Raw genomic sequence first — 22,317 nt, 5'->3', positions numbered from 1 at the left:
TTATGTAAACACAAAGAAGTGCCATACCATTTCTTGGATAAATTTCACTCACTAGTCCTCAAAATGCTTCTCTCCCTGTGGCAGTTCAAGGAATGCTTGAACAACAGTCAGTAAGAGATATGAACAAATACAGTTTAACGGTAACTTCACCAATGTTTATGTCGTTGTGTGTCACGCACCAGAAAAATCTTAATGGCAATGGAATAAATAGCCTGTTTTTAGTGGCTTTACGTGTATTTAAATAGCTTAACACTGATTTTTTAATAGATGGTAACTATTTTCTATTTTCACTACTTTATATCTACTATTCCATTTATTTTTAGTTAATTGAAGTGTGTGTGTGTGTGTGTGTGCGTGCGCGTTGATCTCAGGCCGGGCAGGGAACCCTGCTCTGTGCCAGCGTGGCTGATTAATGGGGTCGTCATGGCAGTCGGACGGAATGAGGGTACGAGCGCAGGCGGCCTTGCCTCACTCGACCCTCACACACTGCCAGACACACACAGGGTCTCACAAACACATCAATTCTCTCTCCATGCTTTGCACCTTTCTGACAGATATTTTAGCAACTAAAATAATCTTGTCATGCTGCGTTTCTTGGATCATGATTCCGTTACTTTCCTCCTGCTTTATATTTTTTCCCGTTAATTTCTTCCTCGGGGTGTTCACTCTGAACTGCTTTTCCCTTTTTCTGCCACTGCATTTCATCCCTCCATCCTACTCTTTTGGTTCCCTGGAAAGCACTTTGTGTCCATTGTGCTTTCACCCAAATCTGCCCAAGGGCTTCAGTCGACTAAAAATCCACCATCATGCAGCTGCCTCATATCACTCCACAATCCTCCCTCCCTCTTTCACCTCCTTTTCTTCCCCCTGCTCTGTCTTTCACATCACACAATTTTCCACATTTTTGCCCACGTTCTCTCACCGCTCCCGTATTATTCCCTACCTTCTATCCCTATATATTACATCATTCTATTCCTTCTTCCTTCCTACTTTCAGCCCACCCTGATTTCCTCAGTTCCTCTTTTCCATTGCCCTCTTCTTTAAAAATGTCTCTCCCTTTTTTCCATCTACTCCCTCTCTTTTCCTCCTCAATCTTCTTCCTCATCTCCGAGTTTCCCTGCAGCTCTTTTCCCGCTTCCACTTACCCCTCTCTTCTTCCTTGTACCTGTCTCTGATATTTCTTCCTTCTTTCCATTCCTTAAATCCTCTTGCCTCCCTTTTCCTCCCTCTTTCCACTCCTTTACTCTTCTGTCCTTTCGTTCCTCCCCTGGCTCTTCCAGATGTTAACTGTGGCCCTTGGGATCGCTGCCGAAGTTAGACCATGTGTGTTACTATTCTGTGTGTGTGTGTGTGTGTTATTTAATGTGGAGGTCTGTATAAATATGAGCGCATTGTGCTTGTGTGCACGCTCACCATATCTTTGTTTGTGTGTATCTTCAAGTGTGCGCATGTTTGTGCGTGCGTGCACACACGCGCTGTATTAATACATCCCATTGATCAGAGCAGGACCCCTGACAGTCATCATCCCTGAGAACCATCTGGCCAACGCCTGACGGTCCCTCACCCAAACACAAGCTGACACCCTATTAATCTGCTACTGCCATGCATACATACGTGTGTGTGTGTGTGTGTGCGTTTCAGTGTGTGTGAATGAATGAATCAGTCAGAGTGTGTAGAAGACAGTGTGTGTGCAATGTGTATGTAAGAGGTGTCGAGTATGCGTTAACATGTATGCTATGTCCATGTTTCTGTGTGTGTGCGCTCACGCTTCAAACCCCGAACCGTGCGCACACATATAAATGTGTGCGCACACCACTCTGCCATCCGCCAACAACAGCCGGCGCTGAAGGGAGCTGAAGGGTGCTTGGAAATTAAGGTTATTACACAAATTGAGCCATATGGTCTAAATATTTCAGAGCTGAAATTTACTAGGCAATAAAAATGGCCCCTACCTCGGTAATGGTGTAAATTACAGCTTAACCACCAGCGCTAATGATGTCCTTCTGTACACCCCGTAACCAACCGTACATGAAGGACACATTGTTTAAAAAATAACCCAGCAAAAATGGGAGTGAGCGAGAGAGAGAGAGAGAGAGAGAGAGAGAGAGGGAGAGAAAGCAGAGGGAAGGATGGAGCAAGCAGGATTGAGAGGGAAGTGAGACAAGTGGAGGGAATAAGTGAGACAGAAAGAGAAGGAAGGAGATGGAGAGAAGGTGAATGATTAATGTAGAGAGTGGAAAAAGAGAGAGAGGGAGCTAGCAGCATGTTTACAATCTGTTAGTTTACCATTAAGAGCCCGTCAGAGAGCATGGGACAGCGAGGGCCAGCTACTGAACTGTGTCTCAGGGGCCAACGTGAGGGTGTGTGTGTGTGTGTGTGTGTGTGTGTGTGTGTGTGTGTGTGTGTGTGTGTGTTTGTGTGTGTGTGTGTGTCACCTGTATTGTCAGAGTGTACTATGGAGGCATGAACAGTTGGGAGATGAATACATGTCATCAGAATAGAATGTTTGCCCTGAGACATATTTAGTAATAGATTTCATACTGTGTGCTTAAATCTATTAAGCACACAGTATGAAAGTAGATCCATATTAAGCACATCACAACATTTGTTAAAGAAGAGAAAGAGAGAAAGCCTTTATTTGTTACACTGCAAGCACAAGCATTTGCACCCTAGTACAGCAGGCCCCTTGAAACAGCCACACATGCGGAGAGGGAATGGGGTGAAGGCGACACCATTATTGCCACATCTGGAGCAGTTGGGGGGATGGTCCCTTGCTCAAGGGCACCTCAGCAGTGCTCTGGAGGTAGACTGGCCCCTCTCCAGCCACCAGCCCACACTCCACATTTCGTCTGAGCCGGGACTCAGGCGGACTGAGCCGCTGCCGCCCGTTGAAATATGTTTCAAAGTTAAAGGCTACGCTTTGTACACAAAGGATATTGTGTGATCGCATAGTATAGCAAAAAACAGTACAATTAAAGATGTGTGATGAGAAAAGCATTGCCTTTGTTAAACGAGGGAAGTCTCACAGTATCGATAGTCAGCTACCGTTTAAATTCAAGAGGCAGCAAGTGATGGCAGTGGCCTAAAACGCATCTGCTGCATGCAGACCCAAAGTGCTATTTTTACCCCTAATTACAAACCTGGAAATGAAAAGGTACCCCTGTATATTTCCCTTGACTTTACTGACAGAGCTGTTGGAAGCCAGATAAATCTGTGCGTGAAATAAGTGAGTTTTACTTGTTTCATGCACAGATTACTCTTCTCTGTTCACTGGACTGTGGACATTTGGTCAAAGGAATGCGAACTACAAGGACTTTGCCCTTGCTCTCAGTGACACCCTTTACCAAATGAGGAAGACAAAGGAGAGGAGGCGAGGAAGAAGAGAGCAGAGCTGAGTGCACACAGTGTGATGAGAGATTTGGAGAGGAGGAAGACTCAGGTGAAGAAAGGAAGGAAATATTTGAGGAGCCTCCGATACACAGTTTGTTAGCCCCTCGGCCTATCAGAGCCCTTAGTTAGCGGTCTCCATCTCTGATTGGAGGGCTCTCAGCATTTTGCATAAACAGCCAAATAATCAGGCTGCTACAGTCCTTCTTGTCACTCCAATCTTTCTCTCACATCTCTTCATCTTTTTTGTAATTCCTCCCTCCATCTCTCCATCACTTCATTTCCATCCAGGTTGTCTCTTCCTCTGTGACAAATTACAGTTTTTATGTTTTTCTTATCCACCACCCCCCCTTCTCTCTTCTCACCCGGTCAAGTGATTTTTTTTTTAGATGCTGCAACTTCTTCCCTTCTGTCTCATTCTGTCTCTCACAAACACACACATACTTGCTCTGTAATGATAGGTTGTGTGTCTGTCTGCGGAGAGGCCACGCCATCCACTGGAGTGCTATCCACTTGTCTTAATGGTTGTTAGAGAGTGCTGCAACTGCGATATGATGGTCATCACTTTAGAGGAATGCTGAGTGTGTGTGAGAGAAAAAAAGAATATATGTTGTGATCACTGAGTCCATTCAACTCGAGCATGAAGAATGTGTGTATGAGAAAGTGTGTGGCTGGATCCTTGTGAAGTGTTTGTTTTGGAAGTGGGTTGTACTTCTGACCATTATCTGTAGGAGACGTTCCCGCCAGCCTCTGTCTGTCTCATGCTGTCCCACAGGCTGGACATGAATACAGATTATTAAATGCAGTCTTTGTTTTTCTACGTTGTGTTCATTTATTGTGTCTGAGAGGTTCTACACCCACCATAGAGGTTCTTAACTCCAAAAGCTTTGAAGCAATTTCTTTTTCTTTTTTTTAGGTTAGTGTCAAATTTGATGGATCTTGAAATGAGTGAAATGTAATTTCCTTAAATAATTATTAAATCTATAAAAAAAAAAGAAGATCCCAAATTCTAGTGGTACATTTCATGGTTTGAGTCATATTAAGAGAGATTCAAACTATTGCTGTCAGGCACAATGACATAATGGGAGGCGCTGAGCTTCATTGGAGGATGTTTTAATTGTTTTAATGCAAGTAGTCATTGTTAGACGGTGTATTTATCGTAGTAATGATCTCGGACTGAATTAACTTTCTTAATTAAATATAACTCAGATAAAATTGCATCAGCAGACAAAGACACATATTCGTTTCATTTTCAGGAGGCATCTGTGGATTTTACTCTCACCATCCTTGAGTCACATCAGACACACCAACACACGTGCACACAATAAACTAAATATGTGGTTCCTGGGGTCCTGGAGCTGCTAAAGCCAATCATGACTGATGACATGAAGTGGGCGTGCCTATTTGAAATCCCTGCAGTGCCTCTCTGTCTGTCGGCCGCAGACAAAACACACTGTTAATGGCACTGCCTAATGCATCTGTGGGTTTGTGTCGTATGAACGTCTGTATGTGTCAAAGTTTGTCTAATGCACACTGACTAGCAGGGACACCCACACGGGGCATTTGCAAAGAGACACAAGGCAATTGTTCCAGCAGCATTGAATTAGCCCAGCACACATAAATGCGCACACGCACGCACACACACACAAACTTGGCTAGGGAGCTTGGCATGGGGTGTGAGAGAGCAGCGTGTGGCGCACTGGCTCACCTCAGAAACCTCTGAAAACAATTACTGCTCTCACAGGGCCGGTCAGCGCGCAGCTTGTACTAATAGACTGGGCTCAAGGATTGAATTGACTGCTGCTGAATTTAACTGAATTGGATTGAATCGTGTTGTATTATGGCCTGTTTTACTGCACACTGCAATAACTATGACACATTAGAAAAGGTGAAACGGCGTGGTGCTTTATTACATTCTCTAGGACATAATAAGAGCGAGCAGAGAGGCCAGATGAGGCCTGCAGAGAGGAGCATCCCTACGGCAGGCAAGCCGGACCCCGTTCACCTATCATTAGGCGTGGCTCTTTTATGTATGTTCTTAGGCACTCACTCTACTATAACCTGCATGTGTGTGTGTGTGTGTATGTGCGTCAATGTGTTTAGCCATATGCTAATGTAGGTCCGTCTCGCTGTCTCTATCTCTCTGCGGGGCCCAGTGCTGGGGCCTTTGTGAGATAATCAGCATAATTCTTTTGACAAATACACATGGTTATTCTTAATTAGTATCACACACTGTCCCCCCGGTCGCACCATGCCTCTCCACCTGAATATCACGCACACTCGGCCGTACACCCACACACAAGCCCTACTTTTTGTCGGGACACATGAGTACAAACCAAAATGCCGGCTGCATGTATGGATTTGTTGTGATGACCACACAAGTAACCAGAAGACCAAATATTAGCAGAAGGCTCAGGGAGAACACATGCACACATTTCAAGATACACACACACTGACCAGAGGACCCCTGCTGTTGCTCAGCTCACACGCCAGAAATGAGAAAGAAGGAGGGAATAATAGATTGACTAGATTGCTTTCTTGCCCTCAATGCTAAGTTGTGTTGAACCATGTGAGATCTGAGGACTCTTTAATGTATAAATTAGCAGGACCTCTTCCTGTCTCTTTGCTTCTTTTTCTATTATTGTCTATTTTCCTAGTTTTCCTTCCTGTACATGCGTGCAAATCGTTTTTCTTTTTCTCCATCTCTCTCTGTCTCTTCCCCTCTATTTCTTTCTCTCTTGACTTCTCGTTCCCTCTGTGTTCCTTTGAATTTAGCATGATTATTTAGTGACTTTGATCATTGGCAAGCACGCACATGCTCATGCACAAAGAATTAAGGTTGACGAGAACCTTTTTGCTCGCATATCTTGCGGTGAAGATTTTCATGTGGTCACGGGTTAACCTTTCTTTTTTTAAAGACTTAATGGAAACAAAAACATTTATTAGAGGAGACATATTATGGAAAGCTCACGTTTCTACATTACTATTATGGCGGTTTTGGGTCACTATCAACCCGAAAACAGCAAAATAAACCCTCAAGTGAATCCTGCATAGTTTGCATAGTTCTCTAATCACCTACTGAAACATTCGTTTCAGTTTCGTTTTCAGAGGCTTTTCTGACAGAGCTGTTTGAGACAGAAAAGAGGGACGCTGTCCTGCAGCATCTGTTTGCTATTTTGACAAAAACCTTCACAGATATTTCATATAAGTGTCTGGAAACTGCGATACCTTGTGGAAAAAGAGTATAATATGCGATCTATAAAAAAAGGTTTTGCTGCAACCAAATAAAGATTCTACATTACGACATGGCTTTATATGATTTATGATGTGGTGATTTGAATTATGAATCATGATAAAGCTATTGATAATGATAAAACAAATTGGGAATAAAAATGACTATATGCATCCAAAATACAACTTATAAAATAGCTTTTAACTCTAACATTAAACGCACCAAAGAGAAACGCAACAAATATAAAGTTAAGAAATTAATTTCCTTCTGAGTGGTCAAAACTCTAAAGTATTCGCTTTAACTCTGTTATTCATGCCGTCATTTCTCTGGCAGCATCTGCCCATGTTTGTCTTTACATTCCTTAATATATGTTATAAAATACCCTGAAAATGTGTGTGTGTGTGTGTGTGTGTGTGTGTGTGCACATGTTTCTCTCATGCACATGTGTATGCATGAGAGAAACAGTTATTGAGGGAGCTGTTAATGTAATGGAAAAGTAGTGTTGCACCGTTTGATCACTGTGTGTGTGTGTGTGTGTTAGTAGGCAGTTAATGTGGTGTGTTTCAGTGATAAAGCGTTTGAATGTATTGCCATCTAGAGGCATGTAGCAGAGTCTCCATGCTCCTATAAAAGCTGCCAGCGCCAGATGCTGCTATTGACAATGTGCATATGTTAACTGCTTTATAGGCCACATGCCTCACATATTTCACTGGCGTTTAAGGTAGAGCGATCTCTCGTTCCCACTCACTTAATCTGTCTCTCCCTTTTGCCACATTTGTCTTTTTTTTCTCACTTTAGATTTTTTCCCCCATATGTTTTACTCATCCAGCCAATCTCTGTGTATCATGCTATCCCGCTACCACCCCCCCCATGTTTCTTCCTTTTTTATTCCCTTCATCAGGACTTAACTCACTCACCTCCAACACTATTTTCAATCTTTTCTAATTGTCTGTCCTACAACGTCTCACTTCACTTCCCATTTTACCTTTCTTTCTTTCTGTCTTTTTCTCTCTCTCTCTCTCTCTCTCTCTCTCTCTCTCTGCATGCCTCCCTCCCTTCCTCTACTGAGAAGTGCTGTGATTTGCAAGAGGATTTAGCTTGTGCCTCGGTGTCTAGAGACTTATTAATCCTATTTTACTGTGGATGAAAAACATGTTGGCTCCCAGACATGAAAACATTGAACACAAGCACTTTGGTTGTCGTTCAGACGGTTCATCCTCCGTGCCACGCTACGGTAATTTGTCAGGGTTTTCATTTGAATCAGTTTGGGTTGGAGCCGTTTTGATCCTCTCGCCGCTGCATTGAAGTGGGCTACCAGCTAATCTTTTTACATGTGCTCACTATGTGAAAACATGTAGTGCTGAACAGACAAGTTTCTAAGAAAAAACAAAACTGCAGACTCGACACATGAAAAGGATGCAACCTCTGGCGTTAACACAAGCGTCACTCTCATCACTGCTTTAAAGCTCACACCCAAAAACAACAAATGGCATCCGGGAGTCCAGTGCCATGTCATTGCATGGCAGCCATTTTTGAAACAACAGTGTGTCGCTTATCAATTAGTATAGTACTGTATTTCTCACACACACAAACACACAACCACTGTGTCTGCCATGAATTTTGGCTGGGACCCGCTGCCTAAAGTCACTGGTAGTCTCACGTGTGTGTGGTGTGCGTGTGTGCGTGCGTGCAGGCAGGTGGGGGTTGGATGGGGGGTCATCAACACTCAGTCTGGAAGCTTTAGTCTTACTTTACCATGGCAGAGGCTGTATGTTGAAATACTGATATCACAAATCCCATGTCAGGTCATCTTAGCCTGCCATTGTTTCAGTACTCCTATTCATCCCCCCATTTTAGTGAGTAATGCATCGGTTTTTATTTATGCAGGGTTTGTTTGTGTAACTTTTCTCTCGCTCTCTTCTCTTCCTATGGCAAGATACCCATTTCCCTATTCCCCTTTCCAGTCATGCACTTTTATTCATTCCGCCTTTAAAGCTGCCAAATCATTTATTTGGCATCCTTCTTTTCGCTCCCGTATCTCCTCCTCCCTGCAACTATCTGTCTCATCCTCTTCTCATAGTTTTCCTCCTTTTTTTAACTACTCTACATTTGCACTCCTTCATTTGTTTCGTATATCTTATCATGTTCTCTCTTCATCAGGGGTCGGTATTTGAAGCAACGGTCTATGGTCTTCAGCCATACAGTCGTTACAGTCTACAAGTGGAGGCTGTGAATGATGCAGGTCGGTCGATCATGATCAGTTTCTCATTTAAAATATCAGATACATATATTGTCAGCAACAACCATGGGATCACTCCATTGATGTTTCATGTTGTACAACCCTCAGGTAGCGTGTCCAGTCCGTGGGTGGGCATCAGGACCCTGGAGGATTCTCCAGCTGGACTTGGTAACTTCACAGTGGAGCAGAGGGAGCAGGGCAGGGCATTGCTGCTGAGCTGGGATCAGCCAAGTACTCCAAATGGAATCATTGTGGTAAATCATGTGCAAATGGACCCATAAGATACCAGCTTATGACACAAGATCTCATTATGTTCTATTTCGCCCCACTTCCTCTCCTGCTTCACTGGATGATGTTCTCTACTTTCCGTCTCCTCCTCTCCAGGTATATAACTTGTACAACGAGGGCAACCTGGAATTCAGCGGACTATCACGCAACTTCCTGTTTCGTCGTTTGGAACCATGGACTGTGTATTCTTTGACTCTTGAAGCTTGTACCTCGGCAGGCTGCTCACACACCCCGCCTCAGCTTGTCACAACGTCAGCAGCTCCACCCGCTTCCCAGCCGCCTCCCATTCCTTTTGTCATTGGCCCAGACAGTGTGTTGCTCACCTGGGGCCCTCCCTCCCAGGCCCATGGACCAATTGAAGAGTATGTCTTACTTGGGAAAGGTCTGGAGGAAGAAGGGAGGGGAAGAAGTAATGAGGAGAGCACTGAGAAGACAAAGGTGGGTGAAACTAAAGACACATCTCTGAAGACGTAGGCGGTGATTTCTCTCTTATTGTGTAAATATGCAGCAAATTGTCTCCACAGGTCTTGTTCACAGAATCATCCCCACAACCAGGCGATACCTTCTCATTCACAGTGACCGGTCTGCGTCCCTGGACACAGTATGAGTTTAGTGTCCGTACTCACAACCCCGCTGGACACACCCACAGCCCCTGGGTAACCGTGACAACTAGACAGGCGCCACCTCGTGGTCTTGTTGCTCCAAGAGTGAGCCACCTTCATGGCCAGCACAGTGTGGTGTTGGTGTCCTGGACAGCTCCTTTAGAGCCCAACGGGGTAATTCAGTCCTACAGGATTCAGAGAAACAATATCAGCTTCTCCTTCACTTTTGACTCCACTATCCTGAGCTACTTCGATGAAGACCTCCTGCCTTTTTCAACATATAGGTATCATTTACTTTTAACTGGCTTCATCGTTTTTGCATTCTTGGAAAAAAGAAACACTCCCCCAAAAATGAACAATTTCTATCAAGACGACTTAACTTAATAACTATTGTTTTTTTTTTGCAGCTACTCAGTCATAGCCTGTACATCTGAGGGATGCATCACCAGCCCTCATACTAGCATCACTACCCTAGATGCTCCACCTGCTTCTGTGGAAGCTCCCAGGGTGGAGACCAGCACATCCAACAGTCTAAACATTTCATGGAGCAAACCACCAACACAGAACGGAGGGGTGACTAAATATGTGCTGAAACTGAACAACAAGGAAGTGTATTGGGGGAGAGCCCTTAATACAGCCTTGACAGACCTGCAGCCACATACGTCATATCAGCTGGTCCTTCTAGCGTGCACCAGTGGGGGGTGCACCACCAGCAACGCAACTGTCACCGTAACTGCGGAGGCTCCGCCCACTAGCCTGGCTGCCCCGACTCTTAAGGTGTGTTTTTTTTTTCTTATCGTCAATCCCAGTGAAACATTTGCTACCTTTGGTGTGCAATACTTGAATCTGTATTTGTATACGACATTCCAGCTGTGATCAGAGGCATGTTTGTCAGGTCATCAATGTGCACGGTACATTTATCTGTCCGATATGAAACTGTGGGGCAGCAATTCTAGATTTGATCGGAAACTGCTCATCATATTTTTAAGAAGTTTTACATCTTCTTTAACTGTTTGTCTGTTCATTTGAAGGTCACTGGTCCAGAGTCGGTGGACGTTAGCTGGAGACCACCAGAGCACCCAAATGGCGTCATCGCTGGGTATGAGCTCCGCAGAGATGGTGAAGTTATATATGTCGGCACAGAGACCCATTACCATGACTTCGCACTTTTGCCAAGCGTGGAGTACAGCTACAAAGTCACTGCCAACAACAGCGAAGGGGCAGCACGCAGCCCAGCGACCACAGCAAAGACCCACCCTTCAGCTCCATCTGGTGTCGGTCTCCCCACGCTGACACCGCTGGGACCAAGCAGGGTGAATCATTTCTCTGTTCATTGCATAACAATAACCGCTGAATTAGTGCTAATGTTTTTCCACTGCATTTAAATTGTTCAAGAGTTGCAGTTTAGTATTCTGCCCGTTTTTCCAGGTGAGAGTAGAATGGAGTACTCCAGCCCGTCCCAATGGAGACATTGTGAGTTACGCTGTGTACCAAAGAGATCCGGTCCAGCTCAGCATTACCAATGTTGTGTTCACTCCAGAGGAGAGTGACTTCTCCAGCAGAAGCACCACTCTGCATGGGCTGACTGCTTACCACAGGTCAGCAACATCACATAGCTCCCACCTTGTTATGCAGGAGGTAATATATGATATATTTTAAGTGTTAAATGGATAAATAACTAGTATTTTGTTTGGTTGAATTTCCTTGGTTGCAGACTTGAAGGTCGTAGAATTTACAATTTCATCAAACTGAGCTTCCTAAAATAGCCAAGAAAGAAGCTTAACAATACAGTTTCCTATTTCCCTGTGTAATAAATACTGTGATGGAGGAAAATATGGGGAGGAATAAAAGATAAGATATAGAAGGGAACAGAGTGCCACCTCTTGGTAAAAAGAAAAACGCATACAAAGCGCCACAACCCAGGAACGGTGTGAGTGGAGCTGCACTCAGATCCACCTCATTCAGTCAGCTACCTTCGGTTTACATGAAAAGCAATCGGTCCATGCATTTTCACAAAATAGAGGATATAATATTTTAAAATAATTGAACTGAAAGTGAACCTCTCTGTATGTTGTTGTGCAAACATGTATTTATTTTAAAGGGCTGGATAGAAAGAAACCAAAAACAAGAAACAATATTTGAGAGGAAAAATGAAATAAGTTGGATTTTTGATTTTTTTTCTTTATATAAATTTTCTTTTAAATATGCCATATTTCAATACTAAATTAAATAAAACTGAAATATCTGACACAAAAAATTATTCTCTCCCTGGCTTATATAATTTAGTTCACCATTTACACATTTTGCAGATGAATAAAGAGGGACAAAGAAGAAAAGACAAAGCAGTGGCCCTGATGCTGTCTCTCAAAAAGACAGAAGAGTAGAGCAGAGACTTTGTGTGTGTTTGCATCATTGTACTTGTGTGTGTGTGTGAGAGAGAATGTGTATGCTGATAAGATTGAGATAATAAAAGCTCATCATCCTTATCATCTAAAGATCGCCTCCTCTCTCTCTCTGATGACCTTCTATCCATTTAACTCATCTTCATCACCTTCTCACTCATTTTCTCCCCCTCACTCCTCTGTAGCATATCATTTATTGAACAACAGGCTCATTGGAAAACTGGTTGAGATAAACATGATTTTAACAATATTGACATTATTGATTGTTGGTCTGAAAACAGCTTTTAGAAACCCGTGTTTCTTTCCCACCGTAGACTCTGAAACAAAATCTGTCTCTCTATTTGTGAAGGTATGAAGTGAGAACGGAGGCATGCACCGCACTGGGCTGTTCCTCCAGTGACTGGTCATCGGTTCTCACGCTGGAGGCTCCCCCTGCTGGGCAACCAGCGCCACTGTTAGACCTCCAGCCTGACAGCCACAGCGGCCTACAGGTGACCTTCCTGCTCACCTGGTACCCTCCAGCTCAACCCAACGGCAGAATTCTTCATTATGAAGTATACCGCAGGCGCGCCCAAACTATGGATGCCGACAAAAGTGATGCAGCAGTGCTTGTCTACAGGAATGCCTCTACTACTTACAAAGATGAAGCGCTCCAGCCCTATACTCTCTACCAGTACCAGGTACGACACGCTACACTTGAATTAATGTTGCAGATGTATCCAGGTTATCCAAAAATGGAAACCAGTCTGACTGTTTATGACAATGGCAATAGTCATCATGATGCATCTTGAATGAAAACAAGATTCCAGGGGAGTCACAGAGCTCGATAAGATTGATAGGTGCATTTGACAAGTTACAGCATTTGTGTGTATGGTGCCATTAAAACAAATGAAATAGAATAGAAACATTTTAATCACATGAATCAGAAACAGAAATAATTCATCAATGACAACAAGTGATAATGGTTTCTGCATATGTAGAAACAAATGTTAATATCTTATCCGTACATCTTACAATGGAAATATTAGCTTGTCCTCCAGACTCTGCATATAAAAGGATAGAGCATCAACGTTTGAAGGCATTCAAACTACCAAAGTTATGAGAAAGACAGAGATCCATATTGTCCAAACAAAGCTGCACAGATAATAGTATTATTTCAGATGTGCTGGTATGTGTGCAGTGATTTATTTTTCGGTGTCCGCATTGTGAACAGTTTGTTGATTGAATAAACAAAACAGAATAATCTTCTCATATTGTTGAATGTTTTTTTGTTTGCCGTGGTCCAGACTGACGTATTGAGACATCCTTTTCTGCTAGTCTTGTATTTAAGTTTGAAGATCTTGTTTTTAATTACAACTTTCTTCACCTGTAGTCACACACACACACACACACACACACATTCTTAAAAAGATAGAGGCATCCATACTCACCAATATACACAGACAAACACACAGAAGACAAGTAATCAGACAGGTGTTAAATGGTGGGGTCCATATTCATGCTGTTGTGCTGTGCGTTGCTACATTAATTGACAGCCCTTTGGAAGCAACAATAACATTAGCATTGCTGCCTGTCAGACATCCCAGCTGAGGCCAGAGAACCTGTGTAATTGATTGAGTTTGCCTGATTGTGGTGCCGTCTTTATTTACGAGGGTCCTAATTTATGACAGGAGCAGGGAGGGAGGGAGGAGCTTTGGGAGATGACGGTCGGGCAACAGAGCCATTAATCATTGGGCCTTCAGAGCACCCCACTTCCTGATTACCAGCCAGCCAATCGAATTAACTGTTAGCCCCCTTGGTAACAGAGCTTGTATTGGAAAGACCTTTTAATGGTGACCGCTACACGTCCCCTGAGGAATTGTTAGTGGGGAACTGGGAGACTAGGTAGCTGTGTGTGTAGGAAGTCCATATACGCAGTACAACTTGTGGGGTTTTTTGTGTTTGTGCATGTATGTGTCAGAGAGCAGCACATAAATTATATATATATATATATATGTTTGAGTTTTCATAATTCATAAATAATTCATCATTTTTTTTGCCGTCAGACTTTACGCAAGGAATTGTTTCTCGGTGTCTGCCCGTCTTTCTTTCAGTCTGCCTCTACCTTCCTGTCTATTAGTTAATCTGTCTCTATACCAATCTGGCTCATCTCTTACGTCTGCGTTTGAGACGTACACAAGGACGATAAGTCAGTTCAGTTTAGCACACCACAGCGCAGCGCAGAGAGAGAAATCATATTAGGCTAATTACACTGGGTCATAAGCTCCTATTGACAGCTTTATGCTTGGTTTTAATTACTGCCCACTTTCACACAACTTAGCCCCTTCACCCCAAGTAGATGCACCCGCCAAGTCGCTCTACTGGCCTATCGGAATGCTCAAATCGAGCCCGCTGCCCGACCATCCAATAAAAACACTGAGATACTGCCTGGTAGCTTCCTGAAGTCGTTTGTTGCCATGGCGGCTCCTTTGCTGCCACAGCAGCTACAAGCGTATATTTTTATTTTGCGTCTAATAAGCCAAATCACGGCCCAATAGGAGAAGAGAAGACATGAGAGAAGGGAGAGCAGTAAAATGTCTGCAGATGATATAAGGATGAGGAGATGAGTTCTACCTCTTAGCACTAGATCAAAGGCAAGGTGATCTGGACTGGCTTCAGTTTTGAACTTTTTCTCACTCTTCTATGTGATGCAAACTTCTTCATCAAGTCCAAAGCCTCGCATCACGTCGAGGCAGTAACTGTGTTGCTACCAGGGGAAGAAGCATGGTTGTTGCTGGGTAGAACTTTATAAGTGTTATAGTTGTAATTTAGCTTAATGGCAGGAGCGAACGTGATTGATGTTATTTAAATCAACACGTTAATTCCCAGATCCTGTGTAGAAGCTGCATAAATAACTTTGTGTGTCCTCCTGTGTAGAAGCTGCATAAATAACTTTGTGTGTCCTTTTCTGTCAGGGTTTTTAATGACATATTTGCATTATTGATATGTATTATATATTATTGATTACAGTGTTAAATACATATTCAATCAGTACACCTAATTACTCACCTCAAACCTCATGTCGTGTTGACTTCTGTGTATTACCAGGAACAATTCTCATTAAGTGATTCTCCATAACTCTACGATGATGCGCATTGTTTTATTTGCAGACAAAAGTATTTAATTTTTGGTCATCTTTTTAATTAGCAGTTGTCTTATATCTACTGTACACACATACAGAGAGAGACACACACACACACATTATGGTTACATCCTTCATAGTCACGCTTCTATTTAACCTTTTCCTTATGAGGGTGGCAGGTTGCCCTTTACCTAACATACCCATAACTTCCATCCCTCCACCCATCCACACAGGCCGCTGTTCTTTCCTTTATTCCTCCCTCCTGCCATCACTCCTGCCATTCCATCTTCTCACACACCACACAACAAGAAAGATAGCTGACAGTAATGCAGTGTATCAAAGGGTACGACGTGTAAAAGGTACTGGAACAGGATAAATGTATTCTTACATAGTACCAGCTGCTGGTGGTGGAAGGATGGGCAACAAAGGTTTCATGGGCCGGTGGATGAGTCCAGGATCGTCGGTCCGACAGGAAGCTGTAGGTTGAATCACAAATATTTCTATACAAATAAATGTCTTTAACTTTTTAAATGAATAAAAATGTTTAGCATTTGTATTTTTTGTTGACAGTGTCATAACTATCTGTCATCATTATTCTTCTACTAGTGCAGCAATCAAGTCGGTGTAAAATATATGCTAAAGTTTGTCAGTGAAAGAGGAAAAGCTCGGCGTTTGACGAAAGGTTTTTGTCCTATTTCTAGTTGTGAAGATAGAAAACGCATCTCAGCGTAATCTCTGCGTTCCAAACGCGTTTACTTGGAAGCAAAGAATTACAAGCAGCACACCTTAAAATGTCCCACGCTTCTTCCACCGTTCATTCTTCCTCTCCTTGTACCTTGTCAACCACCCCCATCCTCCCTTTCTCCTCTCCCATTCTCACCATCTTCCATTCTTCTTTTCCCTCAACCTTTCTCAGTCCATCTGTGCTGTCACTTACATCAATCGCTCTGATTGATCATGGCCTAATTGACTATTATTGAGGTTAATTCAACTCTTAACACAATTGCATGTGCACGCATTCACACACAGAAGACCCACCAATTCACAAAGAGCACACACACACACACACACACATGCATTCAACAGTGAGACCCATCCATCTGCCTTGTGCACTACTTCTGACAGGCTACAGATGACTTACACATGCAAATCTCCACCCTGCGTGACCCTGTGCTGTGTACACTCTCTAATTATACCCAACACAAGCACACAAATAAGATTAGTGTGTGTGTGTGTGTGTGTGTGTGTGTGAGAGAGAGAGAGAGAGAGAATAACTCCTTGATGAAGGTGAAAAGTAATTGTCATGCAGATATGTTGGTGTTGGTTTGCATGTTGAAAAGGTTGTGCTCTCACCGCTGTTGGTAGTTTTGATGGATGGTCCAGTGAATTGACTTTTCCTTTTGGTGGTCTGGTGGATACTCACTAATTAAGAGAAGCTTTCATCATTAAGAGTCAATAAAGTGCATCTGAATAAAATCTAAAATGTGAGGAAAACATGTGCTTTGCTCTCACTTTGTGCCACAAGATCTCTCTTTTTTAGTCGGTGTATTTGAATAAGATTTCATACTGTGTGATTCTGACTGGCAGGTGTGGGCAGTGAATTCGGCTGGTCATTCTGCCAGTGCAGGGGCCACTGGGAGAACAGGACCTGCCCCACCTGAGGGTTTGGGCCCACCTATTTTCCTGAGTGTTTCAGCCACCTCGGCGGTGGCGGACATCCGTCCTCCAACCCAGCCCAATGGGATCGTCAGCCTTTACAGAGTGTTCTCACTGAACAACAACAGCCACACGCTGGTAAAGTACACAGCATTAACAATAATACTTATTCGTTTAACTTGTCTGTGTTTTAATTAGAATTTAACTTAATTTAATCTCCTCTGTCTCTCTCATTTCCTCTTCTTCCTTCCTGGCCCATCCAATATTTGTGTTTATTTTTCTCCATGGGCACCCAAAACCAAAAATGACCCCTGTACTACCTCTATCCTTTAGCTCTCGGAGGGGACATCCCGCCGGCAGACATTGTATGGCTTGCGTCCGTACACTCAGTACTGGGTAGGAGTCGAGGCCTGCACCTGCCATCAGGTAATTATGTTGGTTTTAAGTGACTGCTCAATGCACAAGTTGCTCTGAAAGTGAGATTCTCATATTCTGGTTCTAATCTGGTCATTGTGTGTAAATGATGGACACTGTGCCACTGTTGGCCTGCCAACCACATGACTTATTATTATTGTTGTTGTTGTTGTTATTGTGTGTAGTTTTCCTTCTGCCACTACATCTATGACATGTCTTGTGAACATTGAGCAGTGCTGTAGCCGGGGCCCAACGGCTGAGCTCCACACCCAGGCTGCCCCTCCAGCCCACCAGCCCCCACCTCACCCCGTCACCCTGACATCCCGCTCTGTTCAGGTGGAATGGGACGAGCCGCTAGCACCCAATGGAGTCATTGAGAGGTAAGTTGAAAGCATAAAGGAAAACTATTTGTTGTCATCAGAACAGATTCAGATAGGACACCCTCTCTCTGATTCTCTCTGCTTCCAGCTGTGAGCTACATCTCAGATCAACTTGCCCACAGCCCCTCCAGCCTGTGCCCCTCCCTTGCATTGAAGGACCAACAGAAATCTGTTACTTTGGAACTGGGCGGAGTCACAATGTGACAGGTTAATCCCTCTTTATGTCAACAGACTTATTATTGGCCAACATGTTGCTATGCTTTGCTCCTATCTGTTCTATTTAAAATGACGCTAGGACCAGATAAATACACCAGCCCCTCGTTGGCAGCTTAGAATTCCCAGCAGTGTGACCCTTTAACAATATGAAACCTGCCGCTCTATTAAGAATCACACACGCGTCACGTCTAGGAGATGTTAGCTTAGTAAATAAGGATAAGTGAGATAAAGGGTGACACCAAACGTGATGAGATGCTTGCATTGTGTGCTCTCCGGTTTGTGCGTTTACTTTAAATAAACCGAGATGATGTGTGCAGCTCTCCGTCCGTACTCCACCTATCAGCTGAGAGCTGCCTGCTTCAACAACATGGGCAGCACCGCCTCCAACTGGACTACTGTCGCCACCCTCAGCGAAGGTAACAAATCATCCCTCAAACGTTCCAGCTAACCAGGTATAAGAGAGAGAAATAAAACCTCCCGTCTCCCTCCAGCCCCCCAGTACGCGTCTCCTTTCTCAGTGGACAGTAACCTGACGGTGATCTGGCTGGACTGGGAAAACTCCTTTATGCTCAACGGCTACCTGAAGGAGTTTCGAGTCACTGAGAGCCGGCTGAGAGTCTACACCGGATTCTACAGCTTTCTCCACGTTCCACGCACCTCACAGAAAAGTGAGAGGCACACAAAGCAAACGCACACCCGTCCATTGAGCGGCTTGGTGTTAACACACATGTTTCAAATACAAAAACAATACAGCAGCTGCAGTTAGACAAGCACAAGATTCCAAAGGAATGGGAAAGTAAAAGGGAACAACATTGCTAAAATAAAATATATACTAATTCTAACTTTAATTAACAGGCAGTTTAACACACTAATCCTTTAACACTGTCACATAAACTGCTAAATATTGTTTCAATTAATTGGATTTGGCTGACTGGTGCATCAGCTATATAACAATTATGGGCAATAAGCTACGATTATCATGAGCCTATTTCATATTTAGTTGACTCTACAAATCTAATCAAGTTTCAAATAATTTGATTGGCTTTTTGGTTGATGAGGGCTGCCAGGCATTTGACTGTGGCAATATGACAGAGGGGTGCGTGCTAATGTGAGCGTGTTTGAGAATGACGGAGCGGCGCTGCAGCCATCAGCTAAAGACAGTTTGAGTGTCACTGGGAAATGCATTCAGGAAAAATGTGACTGCAGAGATTAGTGTACCCTCAAATGAGCACTATCGGTGTATATTCTTTGTGTGAATACATCCCAGCCAGCTGAATTTTGCATTATGCATGTCAGCAGCCTCATTTTAACTTCATGGTTTCGTTCTTTTTTGTTTCCCTACTCTTAGCACTGTCATTTCAGGTGACTTGCACCACAAACAGCGGCAGTGCCAGCACACCCATCATACGATACAGCCCCGCGACAGGTCTAGGTAACACACACACACACACGCACACAAATAAAACTAAATGAAAGTTGATATTGTCATCCTAATTTCAGTTTAGTCACATTTTATTGCCGTGATGGTAAATTCTATTCAACAAAAGCGCTGAAGACATTGAGTTTATTTCTCCACAGGTCCTCCAGAGCCAGAGGATAACGGTAAACAGGGTGTCAGCATGTCTGCATCACCAGTTTACTCTGAGCTGTGGTTCATCCTGTTGTTGGTCCTGCTGGGTCTTTTCCTGCTGGCCTTACTGCTGGGTTTAGTGCTGCAAAGGTATTCTAATGCAACATGAGCTCTGTCAGAGGCTCGAGTCCTGGATAGATCTGAGAAGAATTAATAATAGTAATAATGAACTGCATCATGAAATACAGTACATGGTCTGCAAAGACACACTTTAATGTGAATAACAACAACAAATGTGTTTCGTCTTCTCAGAGCACTGAGGAAGAATCCTTCAGCTCGAGAGCGCCCTCCGCTGGCCATGCTTCAAAAGGACAGGAATGCTGGAGGAGAGATGTACCGGGTAAGTGGAGAAAGATGTTTTAAAGTCAAGCGGGATTGGAGAGCTTCTCAGGTTTACACAGAGATAATGCAGACAAATATTTGGAACAAAGGAGGAAACAACAAGAACTTTCACAACTGTTTGGTGTCTGGAAATCATTAGTTGACTCACTTTCTGTGAGAGATTGTTCTTTGCATTAACAGTGGTGAACGTGACACATGCATATTAGTACATTCATGTTAATGTCATGGTGTATGACTGATGTTTCAAACAATCATCTTTTTCTTTTATCTGCATTTAATGTTTACCCTACATGATATTTATAAATTACATTTGACCTCCTCTTCTTTTCCACTGCCTGCCATTCTTCCTTGCGCTACTTTTTAAACTCTCTAACTCCCTTCCTTACAATGCTGCTCTCTTCACCATCTGTCTTGATCTCTTTCAGAGGTCCTGTCCTGAGTTGTGCGCTAAACATCACTCCAGCTCTATGCTCCTCCCTGATCATCCTATAGTAAGGATATTTTCTGTATTTATTGTCAAAGTTCTAAATGTTTATTATGTTGTCCCCCTGCAGTTTGACTCTGTAGCAGATTGTGTACAGATCAGCAGCATTATTCTTAAAAGCTACACTGTGTACACTGAGGTATGGTGTTGTTGTGTAGGTACCTTTTTATGCACGTCTCTTTTGTTTGTGTAAGCATGATTTGTGTGTCAGCGTGTAATAAGATTACTTTTTTATTTCATGTATTGGCTTTTCAGGGTTTTCTTAAGATATGTCATTCATTCTGTTCATCCTAAAATGTTGAATTTTTATGTGTACTTTCTAAATTTAGATATCTTTAAATTTTATTGTAACGATTTTGAAGCCAGAGTTAATAAATCTGCCAGAAAAACGTCGTTAAATCTGCATCCTAAAGTTATAGATGGTTTCACAGCTCCAGTAGAAGAGTGGTTGTCTGATGTGCTGCTGTTGATTTCTGCACATACAGTATGTCAACAAAAATGAAGAGATGTTTGTGGATATTTTGCCCATCCCTTCATCTGCATGAGCCAAGCAACCAATCCTTGCTGAGTTGTGCCCCCTGCTGGCTGTTTGAAATTTGAAATCAAACAATAATGCTGTGTTGTATATTATTGATATCCTAAGATTTGTCCCTGTCCAAACATGTAAAACACTTTTACATTTATCTTCCCATCTCATTCATAATAACATTTCAGGGTCTCTCAGACACAAAGATTATTGGCAGCAGCTCACAATTCGGTCCTATGTCCGTCCTGAGGGTTCCCAGCCAACCCGACATCAGTCAAGCCTATTCCCATCATTCCCTCCACCGCAGCGTCAGCCAGCTGATTGACAAGAAGTCACTGGTGATGGAGGAAGGAAGCTGGGAGAATACACTGGGACAAGACTCCGGATTGGTGAGGATGGAAGTATGTCTGTATTGAGTCTGAATGTTAAACTGTGAGGACATTACAGTCCTGCAGTCGTGGTGGGAGATCTGACCTCATCTCTCCCATGTTTGCTGTTTGATGTTGGGGAGTGATGAGCGAATGTCTTGATCCCACTTGACAGCAGAGGCTTTTGCAAATAGCAGAAGTTTTGGAAGTTAGTTTTATTTAACCTAAAATGTTCTTATCTTTGTGGATTTTTCAGATGTTTGCTCAGCAGACATAACCTAACCTGTTAAAGATATTCTGTCAAAAAATACAGAAGCACAGAAAGTGAAATCTTTGTGATTTCACGTGTTCTCTTTCAGTATGTGGAGGAAGATGAGTTCGTGGACGCCATCAAGGCCTTAAGTTCTGTGAGGAAGGACCACACCATGTTCACTGACACTCATCTTTAAGACAAGATCCCTGCAGCAGTACCTTTAGCGAAGCCCTCACAGCATTTACAAGTACAGAAGCTTACAACTACTTCATTCCACATATTTTATTAACAGCTTCACATCAGGATGGGTTAAAGATGCTAAACTTCATCATGTGGAGGCTATAAAAACGTTGTGGTAACGGCAAAGGTTAGCAACAGAACGGGATGCGTCTGTGTAATGAAAAGTACGGCAGTCAGCCTTAGCTTTTTCGTTGCTACTGTAGAAAGTAACGGCATATTATCATGTCACCATTAAACAACATTATGTTTGCTCGAGTTTCTTGTAGCGGCTGGTTTTTCTTTGGCGTTGCTCTGGTGTCAGGCAGGAGAACAGACTGGGCACAGAGGATGGTCACTTTCTCTCCTGCAGTGGTAGAATGAGACATAAATAACACATCAGCCACTTTGAATTCGTTCTCACAGTGGACATGGTTTACAAAAAGCCAACAGTATTGATGACCAGATTTAATTTGTCCGGTGTTGATTAGTAACGCACTAATGCTAAAGCTAAGTTACTCACAAAGGGCTCGCTGCAAACTCTCCAGACTTTGGTTCTGT

General features: G+C 43.2%; 1 protein-coding gene across 1 annotated transcript in view; it reads left to right on the top strand.

Annotated features, from left to right (window-relative positions):
* Window positions 1-21,736, top strand: part of ush2a (Usher syndrome 2A (autosomal recessive, mild)) — a 129,835-nt gene extending 108,099 nt beyond the window's left edge. Inside the window, exons 67-86 of the mRNA XM_068741852.1 lie at window positions 8,780-8,861; window positions 8,967-9,112; window positions 9,243-9,578; window positions 9,653-10,032; window positions 10,156-10,525; window positions 10,780-11,061; window positions 11,177-11,346; window positions 12,500-12,830; window positions 16,859-17,065; window positions 17,261-17,353; window positions 17,576-17,721; window positions 17,810-17,928; window positions 18,255-18,353; window positions 18,429-18,605; window positions 19,286-19,369; window positions 19,516-19,657; window positions 19,820-19,907; window positions 20,464-20,532; window positions 21,108-21,308; window positions 21,647-21,736. Of these exons, the coding sequence (XP_068597953.1) occupies window positions 8,780-8,861; window positions 8,967-9,112; window positions 9,243-9,578; window positions 9,653-10,032; window positions 10,156-10,525; window positions 10,780-11,061; window positions 11,177-11,346; window positions 12,500-12,830; window positions 16,859-17,065; window positions 17,261-17,353; window positions 17,576-17,721; window positions 17,810-17,928; window positions 18,255-18,353; window positions 18,429-18,605; window positions 19,286-19,369; window positions 19,516-19,657; window positions 19,820-19,907; window positions 20,464-20,532; window positions 21,108-21,308; window positions 21,647-21,736 (3,612 nt within the window). The remainder of the gene's footprint in view (window positions 1-8,779; window positions 8,862-8,966; window positions 9,113-9,242; window positions 9,579-9,652; window positions 10,033-10,155; window positions 10,526-10,779; window positions 11,062-11,176; window positions 11,347-12,499; window positions 12,831-16,858; window positions 17,066-17,260; window positions 17,354-17,575; window positions 17,722-17,809; window positions 17,929-18,254; window positions 18,354-18,428; window positions 18,606-19,285; window positions 19,370-19,515; window positions 19,658-19,819; window positions 19,908-20,463; window positions 20,533-21,107; window positions 21,309-21,646) is intronic.
* The last annotated feature ends 581 nt before the right edge of the window (window positions 21,737-22,317 follow it).

The sequence above is a fragment of the Brachionichthys hirsutus genome, chromosome 1, assembly GCF_040956055.1.
Source record: "Brachionichthys hirsutus isolate HB-005 chromosome 1, CSIRO-AGI_Bhir_v1, whole genome shotgun sequence".
NCBI classification, from domain to species: domain Eukaryota; kingdom Metazoa; phylum Chordata; class Actinopteri; order Lophiiformes; family Brachionichthyidae; genus Brachionichthys; species Brachionichthys hirsutus.
The sequence above is the reverse complement of the archived record's forward strand: the minus strand, read 5'-3'. Positions and strand labels throughout refer to the sequence as shown.